This window comes from Syngnathus typhle, linkage group LG17, assembly GCF_033458585.1.
Source record: "Syngnathus typhle isolate RoL2023-S1 ecotype Sweden linkage group LG17, RoL_Styp_1.0, whole genome shotgun sequence".
Lineage (NCBI taxonomy): Eukaryota > Metazoa > Chordata > Actinopteri > Syngnathiformes > Syngnathidae > Syngnathus > Syngnathus typhle.
Genome location: NC_083754.1, coordinates 912,932 through 932,651, shown reverse-complemented (window position 1 = coordinate 932,651; position 19,720 = coordinate 912,932). Strand labels below are relative to the sequence as shown.

At 49.7% G+C, this 19,720-nt stretch overlaps 5 protein-coding genes across 7 annotated transcripts; all 5 read right to left on the bottom strand.

Moving 5' to 3' along the window:
* Window positions 1-532: 532 nt before the first annotated feature.
* LOC133170536 (uncharacterized) lies at window positions 533-3,545 on the bottom strand. Its single transcript, XM_061303534.1, has 6 exons — window positions 3,154-3,545; window positions 2,845-3,076; window positions 1,707-2,756; window positions 1,309-1,644; window positions 1,124-1,236; window positions 533-971 (listed from the first exon to the last, which is right to left on the bottom strand). Exons 1-3 carry the CDS (start codon window positions 3,406-3,408, stop codon window positions 2,056-2,058), a joined length of 1,188 nt encoding a protein of 395 aa, XP_061159518.1. The 5' UTR covers window positions 3,409-3,545; the 3' UTR covers window positions 533-971; window positions 1,124-1,236; window positions 1,309-1,644; window positions 1,707-2,055.
* A 75-nt stretch (window positions 3,546-3,620) lies between these two features.
* LOC133170539 (elongin-B-like) lies at window positions 3,621-6,181 on the bottom strand. Its single transcript, XM_061303539.1, has 4 exons — window positions 6,029-6,181; window positions 4,644-4,778; window positions 4,430-4,538; window positions 3,621-4,342 (listed from the first exon to the last, which is right to left on the bottom strand). The coding sequence occupies exons 1-4, from the start codon at window positions 6,029-6,031 to the stop codon at window positions 4,230-4,232; spliced, it is 360 nt and encodes a 119-aa protein (XP_061159523.1). The 5' UTR covers window positions 6,032-6,181; the 3' UTR covers window positions 3,621-4,229.
* A 446-nt stretch (window positions 6,182-6,627) lies between these two features.
* LOC133170537 (uncharacterized) lies at window positions 6,628-9,122 on the bottom strand. Of its 2 annotated transcripts, XM_061303535.1 has the most exons (10): window positions 8,818-9,122; window positions 8,534-8,735; window positions 8,321-8,353; window positions 8,037-8,240; window positions 7,855-7,902; window positions 7,657-7,689; window positions 7,357-7,590; window positions 7,186-7,289; window positions 6,840-7,005; window positions 6,628-6,774 (listed from the first exon to the last, which is right to left on the bottom strand). In XM_061303535.1, the coding sequence occupies exons 1-10, from the start codon at window positions 8,880-8,882 to the stop codon at window positions 6,703-6,705; spliced, it is 1,161 nt and encodes a 386-aa protein (XP_061159519.1). In that variant the 5' UTR covers window positions 8,883-9,122; the 3' UTR covers window positions 6,628-6,702. The 2 variants fall into 2 exon arrangements, with proteins under 2 accessions (XP_061159519.1, XP_061159520.1); XM_061303536.1 differs by lacking the exon at window positions 8,321-8,353.
* A 131-nt stretch (window positions 9,123-9,253) lies between these two features.
* On the bottom strand, window positions 9,254-11,696 carry rusf1 (RUS family member 1). Of its 2 annotated transcripts, none has more exons than XM_061303532.1 (13): window positions 11,305-11,696; window positions 11,168-11,245; window positions 10,986-11,100; window positions 10,882-10,927; window positions 10,782-10,814; window positions 10,616-10,721; window positions 10,440-10,541; window positions 10,287-10,357; window positions 10,031-10,215; window positions 9,902-9,959; window positions 9,743-9,807; window positions 9,504-9,680; window positions 9,254-9,432 (listed from the first exon to the last, which is right to left on the bottom strand). In XM_061303532.1, exons 1-13 carry the CDS (start codon window positions 11,449-11,451, stop codon window positions 9,347-9,349), a joined length of 1,269 nt encoding a protein of 422 aa, XP_061159516.1. In that variant the 5' UTR covers window positions 11,452-11,696; the 3' UTR covers window positions 9,254-9,346. The 2 variants fall into 2 exon arrangements, with proteins under 2 accessions (XP_061159516.1, XP_061159517.1); XM_061303533.1 differs by having other exon boundaries at window positions 9,773-9,807.
* Window positions 11,697-11,791: 95 nt separating this feature from the next.
* LOC133170701 (TBC1 domain family member 10B-like) lies at window positions 11,792-19,673 on the bottom strand. The gene is made up of 10 exons (XM_061303816.1): window positions 19,190-19,673; window positions 16,980-18,115; window positions 16,545-16,644; window positions 16,339-16,446; window positions 15,913-16,019; window positions 15,733-15,847; window positions 15,577-15,642; window positions 15,183-15,372; window positions 14,913-15,067; window positions 11,792-14,681 (listed from the first exon to the last, which is right to left on the bottom strand). Exons 2-10 carry the CDS (start codon window positions 18,095-18,097, stop codon window positions 13,800-13,802), a joined length of 2,841 nt encoding a protein of 946 aa, XP_061159800.1. The 5' UTR covers window positions 18,098-18,115; window positions 19,190-19,673; the 3' UTR covers window positions 11,792-13,799.
* Between the last annotated feature and the right edge of the window lie 47 nt (window positions 19,674-19,720).

Genomic DNA, 19,720 nt, shown 5'->3' with positions numbered 1-19,720 from the left:
TGAAGAGCGAGCGAGCGAGCGGGGGTCTTGGTTTCCGCTTGCTCAACTCAAGACGTTGTTGTTATTGTAACACTTAACCCACCGGCTTCAACACTTAGCCACCCGGGCAGAAAATTCACAGCTTGCAGCCACAAAACGTGGTGCAAACAGGACGAGAGGTTGCTTTGGTGACATTTGAAAGTTGACTCAAAAGTGGCCACCTGATTTTGTCTGTCTGCAACATTTTGCGGGACTGACTCATGGCCTAATGCGTCCACACAAGCCTAGTAGATGTACTTTCAAGTCCAATGTGCACGTTGGAAAAAAGAATGCAAGAAATCGTTTCTTCAAAGAATGACGTCAACACTCTTTTGCTCCCCAAATATTTTTTACATGAGGTGATACTTCACTTTTAATTGTCAATTGCCCTTGTGCAACAATAGTGTCTATTAAGAGTTTACCCCACCCCTGCTAAATTGGATAGCGCATTTCAACTGAACCCCCGATCAAATGTCCCGTAAGCGTGCGTATAAATGAGCCTTTTAGCAGCCAATACAAGTACATGAAGAATATTGGTTTATTTCAGAAATACAAATGTTTGTGATTGGAGTTAATCAATAGAGTAAGCCTAACAACAAAAAAAAATCAACATTTCCTTCTTTGAGGTTTGAATGCAGAAAGATGCCCACAAAGATTACAGGGTGATAAATCACAAGAGCGAGGGAGGCATCGGACAGGTCTTGCATGAAGTTCACTGAGTCATTGTTCAACATTTGGAATGTTCCTGAGTGAGGTACAGTATCACTCATAAATGGAGTCTTTTTTTTTTTTTCCGTACCTAATGAAATGCACAAGCAAGTTTTGCCATCAACTTCTTTGTTGTTGTTTTTTTTTTAAACGGGGCGTCTTTCAGCTCGCAGCGTTCCGCGCATGTCCTCGTAGACGTCATTGGCAATGTGCCGTGGCCTATATTTGGCGTGCCACTTTTTCATCTGAAATGAGAGCAATATGCGGCGTTTGAAACGAGCGACACAATTCATGAAAGCATGAATCCTACATTTTACTTCAGTCTAGTGAGTTTGTGTCTCCTAAAACAACAAACATTTGTGTTGAAACAAAATATTTGACAAACGCACACACGCACCTTGGGTATGCTCCATAGGAGGAAGGCGATGAAGACTCCAAATAGCACAGCAGCCGAAAGCACAAGCAGCCCCACAAGTAGATTTTGGTTTCCACTGTCACACTGCTGCTCATCTATTATCCATGCACACATTGGAAATCAAATGTATTTAAATGCCCGGCCCGCCCAATCGTCGTGACGCTCACCTCTAACGACCAGCACGGCCGGGACGTGGTCAAGGTCTTTCTTATGTTCCGACAATTCGTTATCAAACCACTCGTGGCCACACCAGTACAAGCCGGTGTCTTCCGAGGTCAGGTTGGAGATGCGCACGTTCACGTTGAACAAGTCTCCCTCTGCCCGGAGCCTACCGCTGAAATTCTGAGCGACGGTGGTTTTTCGGGACGTCTTACTGACAACGGTAAAATTCTTCTTGAGGCCTTTAGACAAAGTCATGAGTGTTATCGGGAGCGGTTGAGAAAGCTTGCATTGGATGGACGCAGATCCGCCGACGGGCCTCCATATCACGTCGTTGCCCTCCACTGAGACACACACAAAAGAATGAGATTTGAGGTTCCATTCTCATCTCAGGTACGAGTCTTACCTGTTTGAGTTGTGCAGAACGAGCACAGGGCGGAGAGGAGAGCCAAGCACGCGGCAGACATGTTCGGCAGAGGGAGGGAGCACTAACTAAGCTGCACTAACAAATGCGTCCACCCACATCACATCTTTGAAGAACAACAACATCCTGTCCCTTTTTTGCTAGCGGAGGTGTCAAACACGTCAGGCAAAAAACGGGATCGCCCCTATTGCTGCTTGCAAAATCATCTTCCAAATACAATCATCGAGACAAAATATAGATCGATGTCCAGCATCCACATAGGAACCTTTCGGACATGAAGAGAAATTTGCCATACGGACAAATATTTGTGCGATGGCAAATCAAACGTTTGTCAGAAATTGCCAGAATGCAACATTTGGGCGACACCATCCCGCAGGCGTACACCCGCCTCATCCTCCTCGCCTTGTCCATCTGGACTAAAGTCCCCCACCTCTCGGAGTTCTCCTTGGGGCGCGTGACCGACGTCCATCAGCACGTTGTGGAGGACGCAGGCGCTCAACGCCACCGCTCTGGCTTGCTTGTCATTTCCCACGTCCAGCCGCCGGAGTCTTGGGAATCGTCCCGTCAGGCCCGCCACGGCCCTGTCCAGAATATGAAAGTGGGGCTCCAGCGCGGCGTTGAAGCGCCGCTCCCTCGTCCCGCCCGGTCCCGGGTAGGGCGTCAAAACGCGAGCCGAGAGCGGATACCCGGCGCGGGCCACCAGCACCGAATCCGGAGGCATCAGGTGAGATTCCCGCTCGAGTCGAGAGGCCAGCGCGCCGCCTCCGTCCGAGTCCCGGCTGTTCCCGACGCGGCAGTGGATGAAGCGTCCTGTGCGGTCGCACACCAATTCGAGACGGAGCCAAGAGGCGGCGGCGGGCCGCTCTTCCGTCTTCTTGGGCCTCTTGGCTTGCGGCTCACCCCTGTCTTTTGCCCACGGCGTCCGGATGGGAATACGAGCGTGCCCCAACACTCCCAGCACCCGAGGGAGGCGCCGGCCTTCCGCTGCCCGCTCTTCGGAGAAAGGGAAGAGAACAGCCTCCACCTCGTCACCTGCGGCGGAAACATCCAAACCACCATGCACGGGCTGGATTTGGATTGGAGACAGACAGCAAGCTTGCTTTCCATCTATCTATCTTACCCAGGGGCCAACGAATATGGTCCTGCTGCAGCGTGTTGATACACCGGCAGAAGAAGAAGAAGATGCGGTGGATGTTGCCTTTCTCCAAACGGTACAGCCGGGACAAAGTGCGGTAGCTGACATGGCTGGACAGCAGACTGAGACACAGCGGGACGGTCTGGGACAGCGACAGCCGGGCACGGCCCGCGACACGGCTTCGGGATTGGGCGCTCCGCAGCAGGGCTGTCACAGTCTGAGTGAGGACGGACGGATCATGGAAGAACACAAGACCGCGGCTGTGATAAGGCAGGCAGGCAGGCGCTCGCTCACCTCGACCGCCTGGTCGTCCCCCCGCCCCTCTTCTGCCACTTGCTCCCCGGTACTGGAGGATGCGGTGGCGGAGTCATTCCTTGGCGGAGGTTCACTTGTTTGCTTGACTTTGTGGATCAGGTCCGCCTCCAGCATGTCCTCCACGGCCTGGTCCAGCCGCTGGTCGAGCTCGGCGGTGGATAGAGGCTGCCAGTCCCGCTCCAGCAGGTCCAGGACAGCGCGGCATGCGGCTAGGACACAGGCGTCGGTGTCCATTTGTTCACTCACTCACTCCTGCGCCGTAGCGTTAGCCACGTGGCTAAATGCTAACCGCTGCGGCGTTCGGGGACAGCACAAAGTGGGGGAATTGCGAGTATTGTTGCAGTAAACAGTGGGCTGTGGTGTACTCGGGGACATTTCAAGTTTAACTTTAGACAGTGGCCCAAAGTTGATGAAATTCCAACATTCATCCACCATATAGTTTCACATTTACTTTTCAAGTGTTTATTTCTTTGTTTTAACACGAGGAAAAAAAATCAGCATGAATGTATAAATAGTATACAAGCAAAAAAACACAACAAAAACTAAATTTGATCTGTTAAGATTGTGGGGTAAACAATGGGGCTCAAACGGGGTGGGGGTGGGGGCAACAAGCGTACATTTCTTTAGTCTAAATATCTCCAGCCTGCTGATTAAATGGGCTACAAACATAAAAGCGTAAAAAGGTCTCTCCTGCTCGACGCTGTCATTGAAGCCACTAAAGTAAGCCGAGAAATAAACAAAGCACACGCTCACAGTGAAGTAAGGCAGCTTAACGACAGCTCCGACAGACAGACAGACAGACAGACAGAAAGAATCATTAAATAGGAGGTACGGTGCTTGCTTGCTTGCTTGGAGTTGAGCAGTGTTGCGACCAGTCGGGGCTGTGACAACGTTTTCTAGCATGCACACAAACGCACCGCTCGCTCGCTCGCTCATACAACAAGCCAATCTTTTTGCTTCTGTCCAGTTGAAGATCTTGTCGTCCGTCCACTTCCCCAAATCCCCCCCCCCCCCCCCTCACCCCCGCCTGTGGATTTCCTGCGTGCCCCCCTCCCTCACTGAACGGTTTGCTCATTGGCTGTGCTGCCAGAGTCCTGCGGCTTCATGACGTCCGGGAGCTCAGGGGGGGTGGAGAAGGGCTCCATCCTCAGCTGCTCAAATGAATCATCTGTAAGGAAGACAAGTGTGTGGGCGGGGGGGGGGGGGACTTAAGACCACCACACAGCACGCACACAAATATTGACAAGGTTTTTACCGCCGAGCCGGAAAGCTAAGCCCACTGTGCCGGGGGACTGAGGCCGCGCCGTCTGGTTGGTGAAGCCACAGTTTCCGAGCGTCTGAGTGTCGTCCAGCTCCGTGTCATCCTGGACAAAGTAGACAAATTAAGTGTCACCTAGTCATGCACAGTTTGCGTTTCTCCACCAAATATCCTAGAAATGAAAGTCTTCTTTCTCTCTTGGTCAGTTTACCTTGTAGAGCCTTTGGTCCTCTGGTGGCCGCTTGAGGATGCCTTCCACAATACGCTTCAGCTCGTATACCGAGGTGGACTCTTTGGCGTCGGTGAAGATGGTCGTCTTGTGACGCCGGATCATTAGGAACACATCCTGGCGGACACGAGACAGGTTATCGAACCTCATTCGTGATGCATTTTCTTTGGCTTTCTTGTATAGCCATCGCAATATGGACAACGTGAAATGGAGCTTCCAATCGAAAAACAAGATCCCACACAAATAAATGCGGACTTGCCAAACCTATACGAAGCCAGCAGGTGGCAGTATTTCACGGCAAACCTTACCGCTCCAGTAATAGTTTTCGTTCGAGTTTTAATGTGGTCAATTGATATCCTTTCATTATTTACAGCGATTTTGATATGAAATACTATCATAAAATGTATAAAACATTGATTTCCAATCTAAAAACATTTCTTTTAAAACATTTAAAGTACAAGCAACACATTATTCTGCGTTACAATAAACAGTGTCGGATTTCGTTTAAATGTTTGCTCTCATAGGTGACACGCAATATAAAAATACTTAATACATATTTTAATGTAAATAAAATGCGAATAAGAACTTTAGATAGTAAAATCAAGCCATTACAGTTGGACGATATCAAAGTTAACGCTAATTAGCTTAGCACGAAGCTAACGCCGTGTACTCAGCAACTCGATAGGGACAACTTCATCAGCGGCAGCTATACGATCATACGGCATTGTGGAGCGTGATTGTATCAACAATAAAAAGAGCCTGGATTAAAAAAACAAACCTAAATATATGTCGTTTGATGGACTACAGGCGTTAGTAGGTGGATCGTGACGAGCTCAAATGCTATTATAGCTTAGCCACTCGAACACACACAGCAATCTAAATTTAAAGCAGCTGTTAATCTCAAGATCCTTTTTCAAACATCTCGACTCTGCGTTATGTGGCTTTTAATGCCTCGCTGGTCAAATCGTGTTATCAACAAAACAATGTTTATTTAAAACAAAGCGGTAACTAAGCTGACAACTTGAGCTAGCTAGTTTGTTGTGTTGATTACATTTGAACACTTGTGCAGAATCGGCTCTGTACGCCAAGACGCTTTTACGAAGCATTATCACTAAGGAGTGATTTATCAATAAAGCCATGTTGAATATTATTAATAAGTGTCCAACAATGAGAGGCTACCAGTCCGTTAGCCAAACAAAGCAAGGCTTCTTGTGGAAGTCGAAATGGCTTGATGGTGGGTGACACACACACACACTCGGATCTTTGACGTGATTTTCAATACACATCAGAAACATTCACCGCCTGACCAAGAGTTGTTTTGTCATCGAAGCTATTATCGTGATCGGCAAGTGTTTCAATTCACTCACCATGTCTAGCGGTCGATTGCACAGTGAGGGGAAGAAAAGGGAGAGAAAAAAAACGCCTCAACTGCACAGCGACAGCTGATGCGGCGTTCAAACTCTCAGCTCGCCCGTCGGAATTTCCGAGTTGCCCCCCCCCCCCCCGGCCACGGGGCGTCTTTGTCAACGCCTCCCGGAGGAATCCCGGCGCCCTTTAAGGATGTCAATCGATACTCAAAACTACTACCCGTTGATGTCAAAGCATCAATACATGAACTCAGTGTTCCATGTAGAAAAGCGATCTCGCACATAATCCGTTACGTCATGAATGTAACCCGCGCATTGATGGACAAACTATGCGGCTTCATTTGTGTGACGTCAGACGTGCACGTTTTCTTTCCATGATGAAATGTTTGTCACGCGTCCCAACGTGGAAGCCCTGTTACCTCACTGCTTTTTGAAAACATCATTTTAGTGCATATTCACCGAGGCTTTGTTTCATAAAGCGTTTGGCGAACGTGCAGTTCTAACTACAGCCAATAGGTGGCAGCGGTTTGCCAGTTTACAATCCATCATCAAGATGGGCCATTCTCAATTTGACCTCGAATCAAAATGAATAACTCGACTTGTTTCGAAATTCAGTTTTTTATTTTCTAACAATGTCGTGCAACAGTAACTTCATTAACTAATGGAAAATGAAGTCAAACGTGTGCAATGTTTGATGCTCCATTTTGCACCAGGAAAGCGCTTTCTTGGATTTGTGCATCTGTGTACTGGGAGACAAGAGAGAAGACGTTTTAAGAGCATTTCAAAACAAATCATAGATATTAAAACTCACCGGAAGTTCTAGTGGAGAGTGGACGAGTTGTGAATCACAGCAGCAGAGCAAGGCAAAGGGCCTCTCTTTGGTGTGAGAATGTTCTTGGAAGCATAGAGCAAACACTTTTGCTGGAAGGAAGACGTCCCAGTCGGCTGCATGCTCATCCACCAGGTCGCTCACCATGCTGGGCGCCAACACAATACAAATAAACATGGCTTACCCCCCCCCCAATCTGTAAAAGTGTTTTGCTTCAAATAAACATCCTTCATTAGTACGAAAAAAAACTTTCCCTTCCAAAACGACCACTTGATACTGGCACGATATCACAATCTCTCAAACTCATGTTGTGTTCACTGATACAAACCTGTCAATCATATGCTGCGTGTGGAGATCAACAGCACCGGTTTGCGGATGCTGTACCACGAACGCCACGTCATTTTTCATCTGGCTGGTGAGTTCTTCGTTGATCTGACGTCACGCAGTCACGTCATTGCTCGGCTTCACCGTCAAGATGTCACACCTTTACGTCACTCACCTGGCCAATGACTTCGCAGGGGAGCCTGGAGAGGATCCGCACGGGGAAGCCAAGGTGGCCAAGGGCGTCTGCGACGTGCTTGGCGACGTGCGTGGGCAGATAGGACGGCACGGCCGCAGCCTCCACCCACTTGGAGTAGTAGTCGCTCAGCGTCACCAAGTACTTGTTGCCGTTGAGCGTCGTAGGGAGAGGACCTCGTACGTCCAAGCCCAGCCACTGCCACGCCGCAGTCACCTGACACCAGCCAATCACAGTCAATCTAAAGACGCTATGATATAATAATCAATGAAATAGACTCACCTCGATCATCTTTTGAGGATTTCGACCATCTGTCTATTGCAGAGACATCAATGCATTAGTTTGAATGGAATGCGGGTCATTCAAACACTTAACTAATCGATTACTTAACTCGATCACTAATCGAGATTAAAAGTGACAATGTATAAGGTGAAAAACATCTGCCAAGGCTTTTTGTCAACTGAAGAAAGGTAAACAAACCTTGGTGGAGGTCCTCATCACATTTGTGTCAGGTGCCCACTGAACGTCCTGTTGAGAACAAAATAAAAATGGATAAAACTTAAGTAATAGAAGTGGGAGTAGTCACATTGGATCTAGAACTCATCACTGTCCAGATAACGTTTGGGCGCGGTGATGATATCATCATGATCATGTGTGGTGACCTGCTTGGCGCAGTAATCTCCATGAAAGAAATGCGGCAAGGACGTGATCTTGATGAGCTTCGGGTCCATGATGATCCTCCACCTGACCGCCGTTTCTTCCTGCACCTCCTCCGCATCCATGTCGGCATCCACCAACTCTTCTTCGTCCGGCACGTCACGGCTCGTGGTCGCCGAGGCTGCGGCACAGGCTCTGGTGCTCACGTGCTGCCACAGTGGAGACAAGGAACAATGTTGACTCCAAGGCTGATTGACGCCACATTTGCTTGGGTAACAGTCAAGTTTACCTTTTTTCTTCTTCCTCTTGGGATACTGGCATTCTACGAGATGAGTCACAATATTCATTTGAAAAGCATGGCTTTAGTCAACCATTAAAGACAATCTGACCACTTTTAGCAGACATACAAATACAATCTGGTATTTTAGTATTTCATGGAGCTTCATGAGCTACAAGTGTAGTCATCTGCATTATACAGAGGAGGGATCTTTACTCAACAAACCTTGGTTTTGCTTGCTTCATCTTGAGGCAGGAATATGGTGGGCACGGCATCTTCCCGAAGCTGGACACATTTGCCACTTCGGTCCAGGTGTTGCTCCTCAAAGTGTTTGCTACATAGCACCGAAAAGCGAGAAGGTGTCCAGTCCTTCCACTTCATATTGGCCAGCCATTTCTTCAGCCGTCGCTCATTGCACAGTGGGAACCTACAAAACAGTTGTCACAGCTAACTAAAAGTGGATTTGAGGCGAAATCAGAAACGATCAATCAGATAACGGACTAACTCACTTGAAATACTTCTCGTCAGTGTCCTCGGAGCTTTCACACCCGTACGCACACTTATAACGGCCCATTTAGCAAAAGTTGAAATTGTTTTGATCCTTTTGCTAGCACAACGCAGCAAGCTAGCTGTCAACTATATCCGCTTTTCAAATTAAGACTAACACAGGCTTTCAGTCCGACGTGATGATTCTATTTATATTTTCAGACATGAATCCATCTATATCATAAAGCCGATTGAAGGGAGATAAGGTTAGTCATTAAATCCAAATGTATTTTTTGATATCGATTTTGTTTTGGAGGGGTGGCCAGAAATCGTATCCTGGCGGATGTTGTTGTTTTCTTCTTCGTTCTTTTATGTAGGAGTATTTCACGAATGACACCCACTAGGGGTCAAAAGTAGAACATGGCCACGCGTTGGAGTCAATGAATTTTCATAGGCACATTTTGTGAGGAAAAAAAAACATTTTATTAAAAACTGACGTCACTGTGAACCATATGAGATATTTCGTCTGACACACCGAGATATTTGCGGGCGTTATCTGATTTTGGGCTTCCACTCGAGTCGCCACTCGTCCCAGTCCAGCAGCGTTCTCGTCACATCCCACCCGGCGGCTTCCAAACCTGTCAATCGAACCCATCATCTTATCAAACACCCTGTACAGCGCCTGTTTCTAACGCTCATGTCAACCCACCTTTGTGAAAAGCATCAAACTCGGTGTCCATCAACTTGTAACTCTTGTGCACCATTCCCGACAAACCTCCGTGTTGTCTCGATGGACTCAACACATCGCTGAGCCAAATGGCTTGACACGCGGCTCTGATTTCATCTCGTGTGTGTGCGTGCGCTGCCAAACACACGCGTACGCAGCCTGAGAGCACAGAAATGTACAGATGTCAACGGCGCCCTCCATTGACATCGACTCTTTTGTACCGTTTGTGATGCCCAGCAGGAATGGCGCACCCTTTCTCATCAAAGCCAAACGCAACTCCTCCGGGCTAAGGAAGAAAAAAGATGTCACATTGTATGATAGAAATATTTCAAAAGCCCCAAAATGAACAAATATGCATCAGAAGAAATATTGAGGGTCACCTTTGGACAACTTCCTGAAGCCTCACGCCAAGTTTGATAGGTAAGGTTTCCCTAAACCCTGGGCAATAACATCATTATCCTTTAAGCAACGATGCAAAAATACGCAGCCACCGATCCCGCTTCTTATACCCAAAAAGACAGGTTCCTGCCGATTGGCTTCCATTGGCGTCAGCACGCGTCCGTCGTGGAGGAAGCGCCGCAGCGCGATGCCGAGCCGCTCCTCGTTCAGCGTTTCCATGACCACCGAACGCACCGCCTTATAGTTGGCAAACAGGTGGAGGGCGGTGAAGAGGAAGAAGAGGCTGATGGTTAATCTGGCGGATAGAAATCATCAACCAATCAATATCTTCATTTACGGGATTACAACTGGACATTTAGCACTTACGCTGGGTTGTCCGTGACGAGCGGAATGAGGATCAAACTGACCAGGAGTCCGGCCAGATTTACCAAAGTCTCCTGGAATTCCATTTTGTTTGAAACATTCAACAGGTTGCACATTACAGATTTTTCTTTTTTTAGGACCCTTCCTTCCAAGCACCTGACTGCCGTCTTTGGCGGAGATGTCGGCCATGTTGTTTCGACGAGCTTGATGGACGGTCAGGGCAGCTCTGGTGGCTCCGCCCGCTACGCCCACCACAGCCTGAAGAGGTAAGAAAAGTAAAAACACACGTAAATCAAACGGTCACAGCCATTTTCCATCCTCGACTGATTGACCTTGAAAAGGCCTGACGTGCACGCAATGAAGGTGAACCAGGCCGGGAAGAAGGGGGCCAGTATTTCCATGAACATGGCGACGTCATTGAGAATGTCTGCAAAAAGCCTTGACAAACATTGAGTCGGTCGGGGAGATCACAATAAAACATTTGAGTCCTGAGCATACCTCCATTTCTTGGCCTCAGAGTCCAACTTGTTCCTAAAACAGACGCACCATTAACAAAGATGACCCTTTTTCCACCTCTGACTGAAGTGCTGAGATGTACCCTTTCAACCAGGCAAAGACGATCCTTCCCAACATGCCGGTTCCATCTAAGAGGAAACACATTACGATGGAAAGGTGTCAATATCATACAAGCATTCTATTGACCTCTAAGCAGCCAGGTGACTGTGGCCGCGGCGACTGTAGCTTCCTGGTTTCCCACGCCGACGCCTCTGAGGGACGCCTGGGTGGCCAGTGTTCCTGACAGAGAGCTCGAGAAGGCCTGAGGAGATGGATGACGAGGTTGATCATTGATCCCAATTTCGCTATCAATACTAATAAATCTGTACCTGCACAGTATCCCAAAACTGGTACTGCAAGTAGTCTCCACTCACACTCTCTGGATAGCCTTGAGGCAGAAATACGCTCTGAATGGAAAAATGAAGAAGTCAAGCAAAATGTCTTAAAACGATCGAGGCTTCCGTACTTTCAAAAGCCCCCCGAATGAACTTCCTCTCGGTTCATCTTCCCTGCCGTCCCTTGTGCTCTCCATGGCTCCGTCCTTTGCAACGTAGTGCCACGACTCGCCACTGCCGTACCTCTCGGTGGCGAAAAGAGCACCGCAGTCCTCCATTTGGGCTTTTACGCAAAAGAAGAACGCTGCACTGTCCAATTTTATGTCACGGGATATATAGCCCGAAAAGATAGCCACGAGTTGCTTTGCTGAACACGATCAATTCGACTAGATTATTTTATTCTCATGCAGGAATATGACAGGATTCCTTGAGTCTTTAACTTGTTTACAACACAAGATCGCCACGTCGGGAAGCTTCTTTTCCCCCTCCCGTGTTTTCTTCCGCATTTTGTGACATGAAGCTTCCTGATTGGTGCGTTGAATATCAGGGCGAGCTTTGATGACGTCATTAGACAGCTGTCACCAATGTCTTATGAAATGAACAAGTAAAACAAATATATACATATTATGGTTTATTACTCATCACAAATGTCATCATTTTCATCAATTAAATACATCACGTCAATGTGAGGGAATGAATTCAATTAGCTAGAACATCGTCAATTAATTCACTTTCACCAGAGTGAGAGAGTGATTTGTAAACTCAAAAACACACATTAAAAAAAAAAAAAAAAAAAAAGAAGACCAACAGCCTTTGTAAATATTTTCCTGTGTGGAACTCGTTTTCCAGATCAGAAATGCATAAAGGACCCAACGGAAATACACTTCTTTTCAAGTCCGCACCTGGTAACCATGGTGACATATTGCGAAATTGGCGTCCAGTTATAGTTTGCATAGAAGCGTTCAGGGTCAACGCTACGTGTGTGCGCATGGGATTAGGAGTGTGTTGGCAGGGGAGGGAGGGAGGACACGTTAGGTACACAAAAATCCTTCACGACAACAAGAACAATTACAACAAGAGGACGAGGACGAAAAGGGAGTCAGTGTTGCTCGTCCTGCCTGCACTGATGGGCCGTTGTCATGGCAACGAGTTAAGATTCCACAGATACATCACGAGAAGCAGGAAGTAAAGAGCTTCCGCTCCCAAAACGTTCCACAACTTGACACACGGATAAATGATGACGTGCAACAACCTTCCAGTCAACCAGGCGTCCGACAACTCTCTTAGAAAAATAATAACATTAATATTAATAATCATTATATACTATATTTGATTAAATTAACCACTTTATACATAAATACATCAAAAGGTGAGAGGTTAATGCTACGTGGGCACAACGGCCACCTCACGCTCAAGTAAAAAAAAAAAAAAAAAAAAAGGAAATGTGGGGAAACCTGCCCAGAAACAACCTTGACAGGAAATATTTTTCCAAACTACGACAAGTGCAAAGATTATCCTTCATTGTCTTCCGATCACATTCTGACACTTGGATAAATGAAATGCCTATTAGTTTTTAAGTAACACTCATTGGTCTAATTTTCTACAAAGGAGGATCAAGGACACATTCACAAGAAAAAAATAGATATACTACGACAAGTCTTTTCTGTCTTCAAAGAAAAGAAAGCATATTTTTACAAGACATCCATTTGAGGGAAAACCTAGGCAAAAGTCAGATTTTTACTCGAATAAAGTCCTTCATTTTTGATCGGCAAAAAACAGAAGCCAACGGGAGAAAAAAGTCATTTTGGAGTTGTAAATTGTAAAGAAAAACATTGCGATCATACTGCACAATGCATAACGAGGATACATTTGTATTCCTAATCTCAAAGAATGACACTTTTGACTATTCTCATGGCACCATATTTTTCTATGCCACGTGTCCCTAATCCTCCAAGGTGCACGTCCAACACTGCTGTTTACCAATGAAATACTTCTTTCAGGTGTAAGCACTGAGGCCTAAACTACAAACTATTAGATTGTATTTTGAAAAAGTCCCACTCGTTTGATTACGTTAAAAACACACAAAAAGCACCACTACAGGGTTCCAATACTCTCCATCGCCAGCAGGGGGAGGAGGCCCGCATACCGCAGTAACGCAACGCTACTAAGGCACGCTCGCAATACAACAGCCAAGAAATAGCTTGGTGGTCGTTTTTTTCCGGAGACTGGATGTGATCCTCATCATCCAACTGAACGTCTTTGGAGGCGCTGCTTTGATTCCAATTAGTACTATGTACATCTTCTGTGGTTTGTCATTGTTAAAAGAATCAAGTTATTATGATAAAAGGGGAGCGAGCGAGAGATGGCATCCTCGCTTGTTTGACAGATGGATGGATGGATGGATGGATGGATGGATGCCGCCCCATCCAGGAAGTCTTTTAGCTTCTTAGCATAATTGTCACAAGAGTAACAAAAATGTTAAACTGCTTGCAAATTTCTCAGTCATCCAGGTGAAAGGATGAATGGAAGCAAATGGACTAAAGTTGTTATTTTTGCTGTTTTCCTTCAAAAACGACTTTGACAATTGTGCTATGAGGCTAACCGTCTCCAAAGAAAACCCAATTGCTTACTCAGCCTCCTTTTTCTTTTCATGCTCCGACGAGGGGGAATCTTTGGCTGCGGCGGCGGCCGCCCCGTTTTTGCCATGCTCCGGCCCCGGTCCCGCCGCACCTTTGTCCTTCTTTTTTCCCACCTTTTTCTTCTCTTTCTCCAGACGCTCCTTGTCCTTCTTGAGTCTCTCCTTCTCGGCCTTGTCCTTGTCCTTCTTTTCCTTCAGCCGCTTCTTCTCATCCTCGCGCTCCTTCTTTTTGTCTTCCTTGCTCTTCTTCTTCTTGCGGCCGTCCTCCTCCACTCGGGCCGGCGGGGTGGCCTCGGCCGCCCCCTTGTTGCCGGCGTCGTCGGCGCCCGGCATCAGGGGCGTGTTGTTGGCGGTGGGTGAGGGGATGGTGGGTGTAATCTGCTCCGAGACCACCCTCGGGGAGGGAGCTAAAGCGTTGGGCGTCGGTGCGCTTTGACCGCTTTGTGGACCAGTCCCCACGAGGGGGCTCTGGACTTGCGGCGCCCTTTGCGGAGGAATGGGCGGCTTCTGACTGCCGGCGGCCGGGGGAGATTGCGGCCGTGTGCCGTCAGAAAAGGAGGGCCCCGAAAAGGAGCTCTTCTTGCCGGGCGAGTGGAATGGGTTTCTGGACTTGCGGAAGCCCGGGAGCGAGAGCAGGGAGGACGACGCCCGCAGGGGGCCCGGCGGCGGCGGGACGCTGCTGCCCAGAAAGGAAAAGCTGCCCCCTGAGCTGATGGCGGCGGCGCGACGCTTGTGTTCAAAGATGGCTCGGGTGCCGTGCAGGCGGCGGCCAGGCTGGTGAGTCAGCTCCCCTCGGGACTCGCGCCATTTCCTCACCTGAACGGTGCACTCGCGCTCAATCAGCGCCTCCGTCACCTGGAGAAGGATCACCTGGATGACAAGACAAGAAGCCTTTGAGAGAAAGAAGAGGACTGAGACAGTGGGTGTCTGCTGTGCAAATTTTGGCCGCCAGAGGGCAGTCAAAGACAAAGACCGAATAAACAAAGAGTTCACCGAAAAGGTTCTTTTGTTTTGTTTTGTTGGGTGTGCATCTGCGAATGGTCAGAAAGGTACTGGCTGCGTTTCCAGTCAAGAACAACCCTGCAAAGAGGAACTCCGCACCTCCTGCACCAGGCTATCCTCCCCGATGGTGTCTGGCGAGATGCCCCTGAGCCGCTCCATGGTTTCGTACATGCCCTGCACCTCCCGCAGTTTGTCCACCGAGCCCAACATCTGCTTGAGCAGCACCAGGCCCACGCGGAAAATTATTTTCACACCTAGACGAGACCATCAAATTCCACAACGTTAAAAAAAAATCTTTAAGTACACAAGCAGCAGCTTGCGCCATAGGAATACAAAGTGAAATGTGTCAAGACGACTCATATTTGGTACCTTCGCAGAAGAACATGTCCCATACGCGCAGCACGCAGGCCCAAGGCAGCGTGCGCGAGAAGATGCACATGAACCACTCGGTCATGTAGAGGATGGGGTCGATCTTGAACTTCTTCAGGTGTCTGTAAGCCATGGGACACGTGCGGCGCAGCAGCGAGAAAAAGATCTCGCCGTCCAGCTGGATGGCTTCCTGAAGGGGGGGGGGGACATAACACAACGAGTCGGCAAAAGAACACATTGAGAACATTTGCCATTTTTCACATCACGTCCTGAGTGTTGTTAGTCCCCTAAATGTTGAACAGAGGCTATGATTTACCCAAGTCAAATTCCTTGTTTGGCACGCTCAAACATGGCGAATAAAAACTCTTGAAACGGAGGTTTTCGACCAACTCACCAGCCCGGCACTGTAGTAGCCCGGGAGAAACTTCTCGCAGATCTGCACCAGGCACCAGAAGGCTTGCTGGAGATCACAAGCGCACACATGCATCACTGTCGGCCATCTTGTGACGAGGGGCACGGTGGAAATCAATCAGTCAGAATGCTGACTAACCTCGGCGGGCATGTGCATGAGGAGCACGGCAGCCACGGGAGCCTGCGCCTGGCAGTAGCCCTCGTCAGGTCGGTAGACGGTGTAGGCCTTCAAAATGCGGTAGAGATCTTGTTGCCTGCCGACCCACAATATTGTCAACGGCGCAAGGAGCAAGCAAGCAAGCAATCAATCGATTCTGACCCGTGGCCTCCGCGCGCAGCAAACATCTCGTGGAAGGGAAACTGCCTGTGAAGATCTTTCTCGATGATGTCCAACCACTTGGCCTCTCCCGGCTCTCGCTCCAGCTCCTGCGCAAGGCAAAAGCAGTCGGTCGTTTGAGAAGTGCTTCCGATGGCGCAAAGGAAGTTGATACAAAGGCCCGGCCGGGGAGATGACTCCAGCTCTGACAGGCGGGATTAGGTGGCGTGGTAAGAAGCTTATGGCTTCCTCGACCACAACTTCCCTTTACCAGCCTGTCACTGTGACACACAGAAGTCCAACTCGGTGGTGCCGTTTTCCCTACCAACGCAGTTTCTATGGCTAGCATGGAGCCGTGATTAGATTGCGAAATGGAGTTGTCACAACACGCTCGCTCATATTGCTGATTGTGCAGTCCTTTGGGCCTACCTCAAACTTGCCAGGGTTGGCATCCAGCAGCTCCTGGCTGTTGGACAGCAGCTGCCAGGCTTTGGAGCGGAGAGATGACGGGATCCCTTTGCGGCAGCGCATCTTTATCTGCGACGTGACAAAAGCGCACCGTGGACATTAGTTTCACTCGGTCGTATCGCTCGCCATCACGATTCAGATGGCTCCCGTGACAACTTCAAGTGTACCTTCTGGAAGCGATGCTTGACCCACTTGTCCCAGTTGTTGAACATGTCCAGCCATTTCATCTCCCTCTGTCGGGCCACCTCCACTCGCACGTCCTTGTCGCTGAAACAACCAAGCGACGATACAGCAACAGCACCATGACGCTATAGCCCATACGAGCGAGCGAGCGTGCGTATTCATAAAAGGCGGAGGAGAAATGAGCTCATGGAGAGGGCCGCCGACAGCTTCTGACATCGAGCTCAGTGCATGGGAACGAGTCACAAACACGCAGCAGCAGGCGAGTCACAGCAAAGGCAGCTTCATAAGGAAGTTTAGAGCAGCAGGAGAAAGATGGCGAGGCAAAGCGATGACGCCAACGAGTGCATCCATGGCCACCAAGCTTCTCAGAGCGTGTGACCCAGACACGCGCGCAATACTTTGCTAAAAGTTCAACTGACCTCCCCTCGCTGAACTGGTTGCCGCCCAGGAAGCCGTACTTGTCGGTGCGCCTCACCGCCAAGCCGTTGATCTCCGAGTCGGAGCCCAGCGAACTGCCGTCGTCCCCGATGCCCGACAGCGACTCCAGCGTCCCTGACATCAGGCTAGCGGACTCCAGGTAGCTGAGGGTGTCGGGGGCCGGCCGCCGCCCGCCCGGTGGGCCCGGAAAGCTGGGCTCTTGGATGAGCGGCAATGTGGGGCTGGAGTGCCCCGCCCTTGGTGGCGGGGTGCAGGGTGGGGCAGGTTCTTGAATGAGCGGCACTGTGGGACCGGGGTGAGGTACCGGGGGACTGGGGTGCCCCGCCCGTGGAGGCGGGCTACAGGGCGGCTGTGCTTTGATGGGACTTTGAGGCTTTGGGTACACAGGTGGGGGAGGACTCTTGGGGGCTTGCTGTGGTTTCTGCGCCACTGGTGGAGTGACTGCGGGTGCCGCGACTTCGGTGGCCGCGACTGGGGGTGCCGAGACTGGGGGTGCCGCGACTGGGGGTGCCGCGACTGGGGGTGCCGCGACTGGGGGTGCCGCGACTGGGGGTGCCAAGACTGGGGGTGCCAAGACTGGGGGTGCCGCGACTGGGGGTGCCGCGACTGGGGGAGCCACAACTGGGGGAGCCACAACTGGGGGAGCCACAACTGGGGGAGCCACAACTGGGGGTGCAGCGACTGGGGGTGCCACGACTTCGGTGGCCGCGACTAGGGGTCCTGCGACCGGGGGAGCCGCAACCGTGGGAGCCGCGACTGGAGGCACCACAGGGACATCATTTGTAGCAGGGGGAGGAGGGTTGTGGGTGATGTGCACGCTGGGGTAAAGGTTAGGACCCGGAGTGAGGTCAGGGGAAAGGGATGCCTGTTGCGGCACATCTGCTTCAACGGGAGCATCGGGCCCTGCCACTTCCTCTTTCTGGGGGCTGTCGGCAGACGACAAACCCTGCAGCGGTGGTGTCAACGGCACAGCGGGAGTGTTTCGAATTAAATTCACGTCATTGCAGAGAGATTTGGATGCCACCGATGAGGCAGAAGGAGCGTGGCCGTCAACCGAGGTGGGCGGCGGCGGCGACGATAAGGCGGAAAGTTCGGCCATGTTGCGACGAGGGCTCTCCTGCAACATGGGTGCACAATTTGCAACAATGAATTGGCGAATAAACATCAAGGGATCATAGCGACTGTCTTAAGTCAAGATCGCAAATACAGCTCAGTAATCAAATGATTACACTGTTACAACATTTGCGCTCTTTTGTTACATTGTCAACATTGCCAACATTGTGTTTTGACTGCAGATCATTTGTTGATTTCTATGATGCAAGCAAGTCGGCATTTTTCAAACTGGCTGTAAGAGCGATAGCATTAAATATTCATAACTGGCAAGAGGAGTGATTGCATTCATCATGTGACACACATTGCGCAAGGCTGGAAACTTATTTATACTGGATTACTTGCCTTTTTTCTGCTCTTTCTGTTTATTTCAATTGTACAAGACGTGGGTTTCATGAATAACTGGAGTCAGGAGGGTGTGCATTCATCATGAAACGCACATGTCCAAGGGTGCCATTTATTCATTCATTCATTCATGTTTATCATACTATTTGTTTCTACTGTACACAAATGATAAGCAACGAATTCAATGAAATGATTATTCTTGTCAGGCATACCTGTTCATCTAAATACACGCTCTCAAATCAGATAGTAAGTTGTCCTCTCAAACATAACAATACAACAATAGATGCCAGGCAGCATTTCCTCTTATGCAAGGCAGGATCTTATAAATAGAAAGGATGTAATGAGTAATTCCACTTTGTAGCAGACTGCCTGCCAGTGCACTGCGCAAGTCGCGTGTCCAGAGTAACATCTTCTGCACGAGTGAGTGCTCTTAAATGAATCATGCGTGTCAAGCGTTTCAAAATGACACAACACTTATCACCAGGGCGCTGATCCGCTATTCTGCTGATCGTGCAGTGCGAAGCGGAGCGGAGCCTACATGCTAAGCTAACAAACACTTTCAAAGAGGCCCCCCAGTGGGAGGTCTGGCCCCACAGCAAGAAAGATTTACGCGCGGCTAATTGGCTAACGCGCATCCGACGTGCCAGGAGGCCCGGCCAGCCGGGCCGATCAGGTTCCGCGGCCTCGGAGACTCGGCTCGGCTCGCCCCCCACCCCACGTCAAAAGCTCAACTCACCCACGCCCGGCGTTGTCACTGCGATGAGTACGCCCGGGTGTCCAGAGGGTTCCTGGGCGCGCGTTGGCCCGCCACAGCGATGGCTCCTCCGCCAGGCTCCTCGGCGGAGAGGAAAGGAAAACTGCGGGGAGGCGACACGCCGGAGAGATGGCGATGATGAGGACGCTCGGCGGCTGCGGCTGCGGCTACGGCTACGGGTGGTGATGGTGGTAGCGGGTGGTGTTGCGTTCGCCAGCTAGCGTAGCAGCTAGTTATTAGCTTCTCCTAGCGGCAGCAGCCGTCCGTCTGCGTTAGCTAGCCCGCGTTACCTCGTCGACCCTTTCCCAAGTGCAACGTGCTCATGGGTTGTTTTTATTCCCACAGCCATACAAAGCGAAATAAACGACTTCTTTTGTTTGATTCATCCAAGTTAGGCACCACGGGTACATCCTCTGCCAGCCGCCCGCATTTCCGACTGACAGCTCCGTACGTGCGCGTCCACGGAGACGGGGACGCGCGCGTGCCACCCCATCAGATGAGTTTTGGTTATTA

Bases quoted from the DNA above. Each gene is read 5' to 3' on its own strand.
- LOC133170539 (XM_061303539.1), bottom strand. The intron at 4,539-4,643 runs GTAAACTGACCA...TACTTTGTCCAG, and splicing joins AGGACCAAAGGCTCTACAAG to GATGACACGGAGCTGGACGA. The intron at 4,343-4,429 runs GTAAAAACCTTG...TCTTCCTTACAG, and splicing joins CTTAGCTTTCCGGCTCGGCG to ATGATTCATTTGAGCAGCTG.
- rusf1 (XM_061303532.1), bottom strand. From the start codon at position 11,451: ATGGAGGACTGCGGTGCTCTTTTCGCCACCGAGAGGTACGGCAGTGGC. The intron at 10,928-10,985 runs GTCAATAGAATG...GTTTCCTCTTAG, and splicing joins AGTCACCTGGCTGCTTAGAG to ATGGAACCGGCATGTTGGGA. The intron at 9,681-9,742 runs GTACAAAAGAGT...CTGTGCTCTCAG, and splicing joins CCTGCTGGGCATCACAAACG to GCTGCGTACGCGTGTGTTTG.
- LOC133170536 (XM_061303534.1), bottom strand. From the start codon at position 3,408: ATGGACACCGACGCCTGTGTCCTAGCCGCATGCCGCGCTGTCCTGGAC. The intron at 3,077-3,153 runs GTGAGCGAGCGC...GTCCTCACTCAG, and splicing joins GGGACGACCAGGCGGTCGAG to ACTGTGACAGCCCTGCTGCG. The intron at 2,757-2,844 runs GTAAGATAGATA...TTTCCGCCGCAG, and splicing joins CCATATTCGTTGGCCCCTGG to GTGACGAGGTGGAGGCTGTT.
- LOC133170537 (XM_061303535.1), bottom strand. From the start codon at position 8,882: ATGGGCCGTTATAAGTGTGCGTACGGGTGTGAAAGCTCCGAGGACACT. The intron at 7,591-7,656 runs GTGAGTCTATTT...GGCTGGTGTCAG, and splicing joins ATCCTCAAAAGATGATCGAG to GTGACTGCGGCGTGGCAGTG. The intron at 7,290-7,356 runs GTGAGTGACGTA...GCGTGACGTCAG, and splicing joins CCTGCGAAGTCATTGGCCAG to ATCAACGAAGAACTCACCAG.
- LOC133170701 (XM_061303816.1), bottom strand. From the start codon at position 18,097: ATGGCCGAACTTTCCGCCTTATCGTCGCCGCCGCCGCCCACCTCGGTT. The intron at 15,643-15,732 runs GTTAGTCAGCAT...TGTGATCTCCAG, and splicing joins TCATGCACATGCCCGCCGAG to CAAGCCTTCTGGTGCCTGGT. The intron at 15,068-15,182 runs GTACCAAATATG...GGTCTCGTCTAG, and splicing joins GGACATGTTCTTCTGCGAAG to GTGTGAAAATAATTTTCCGC.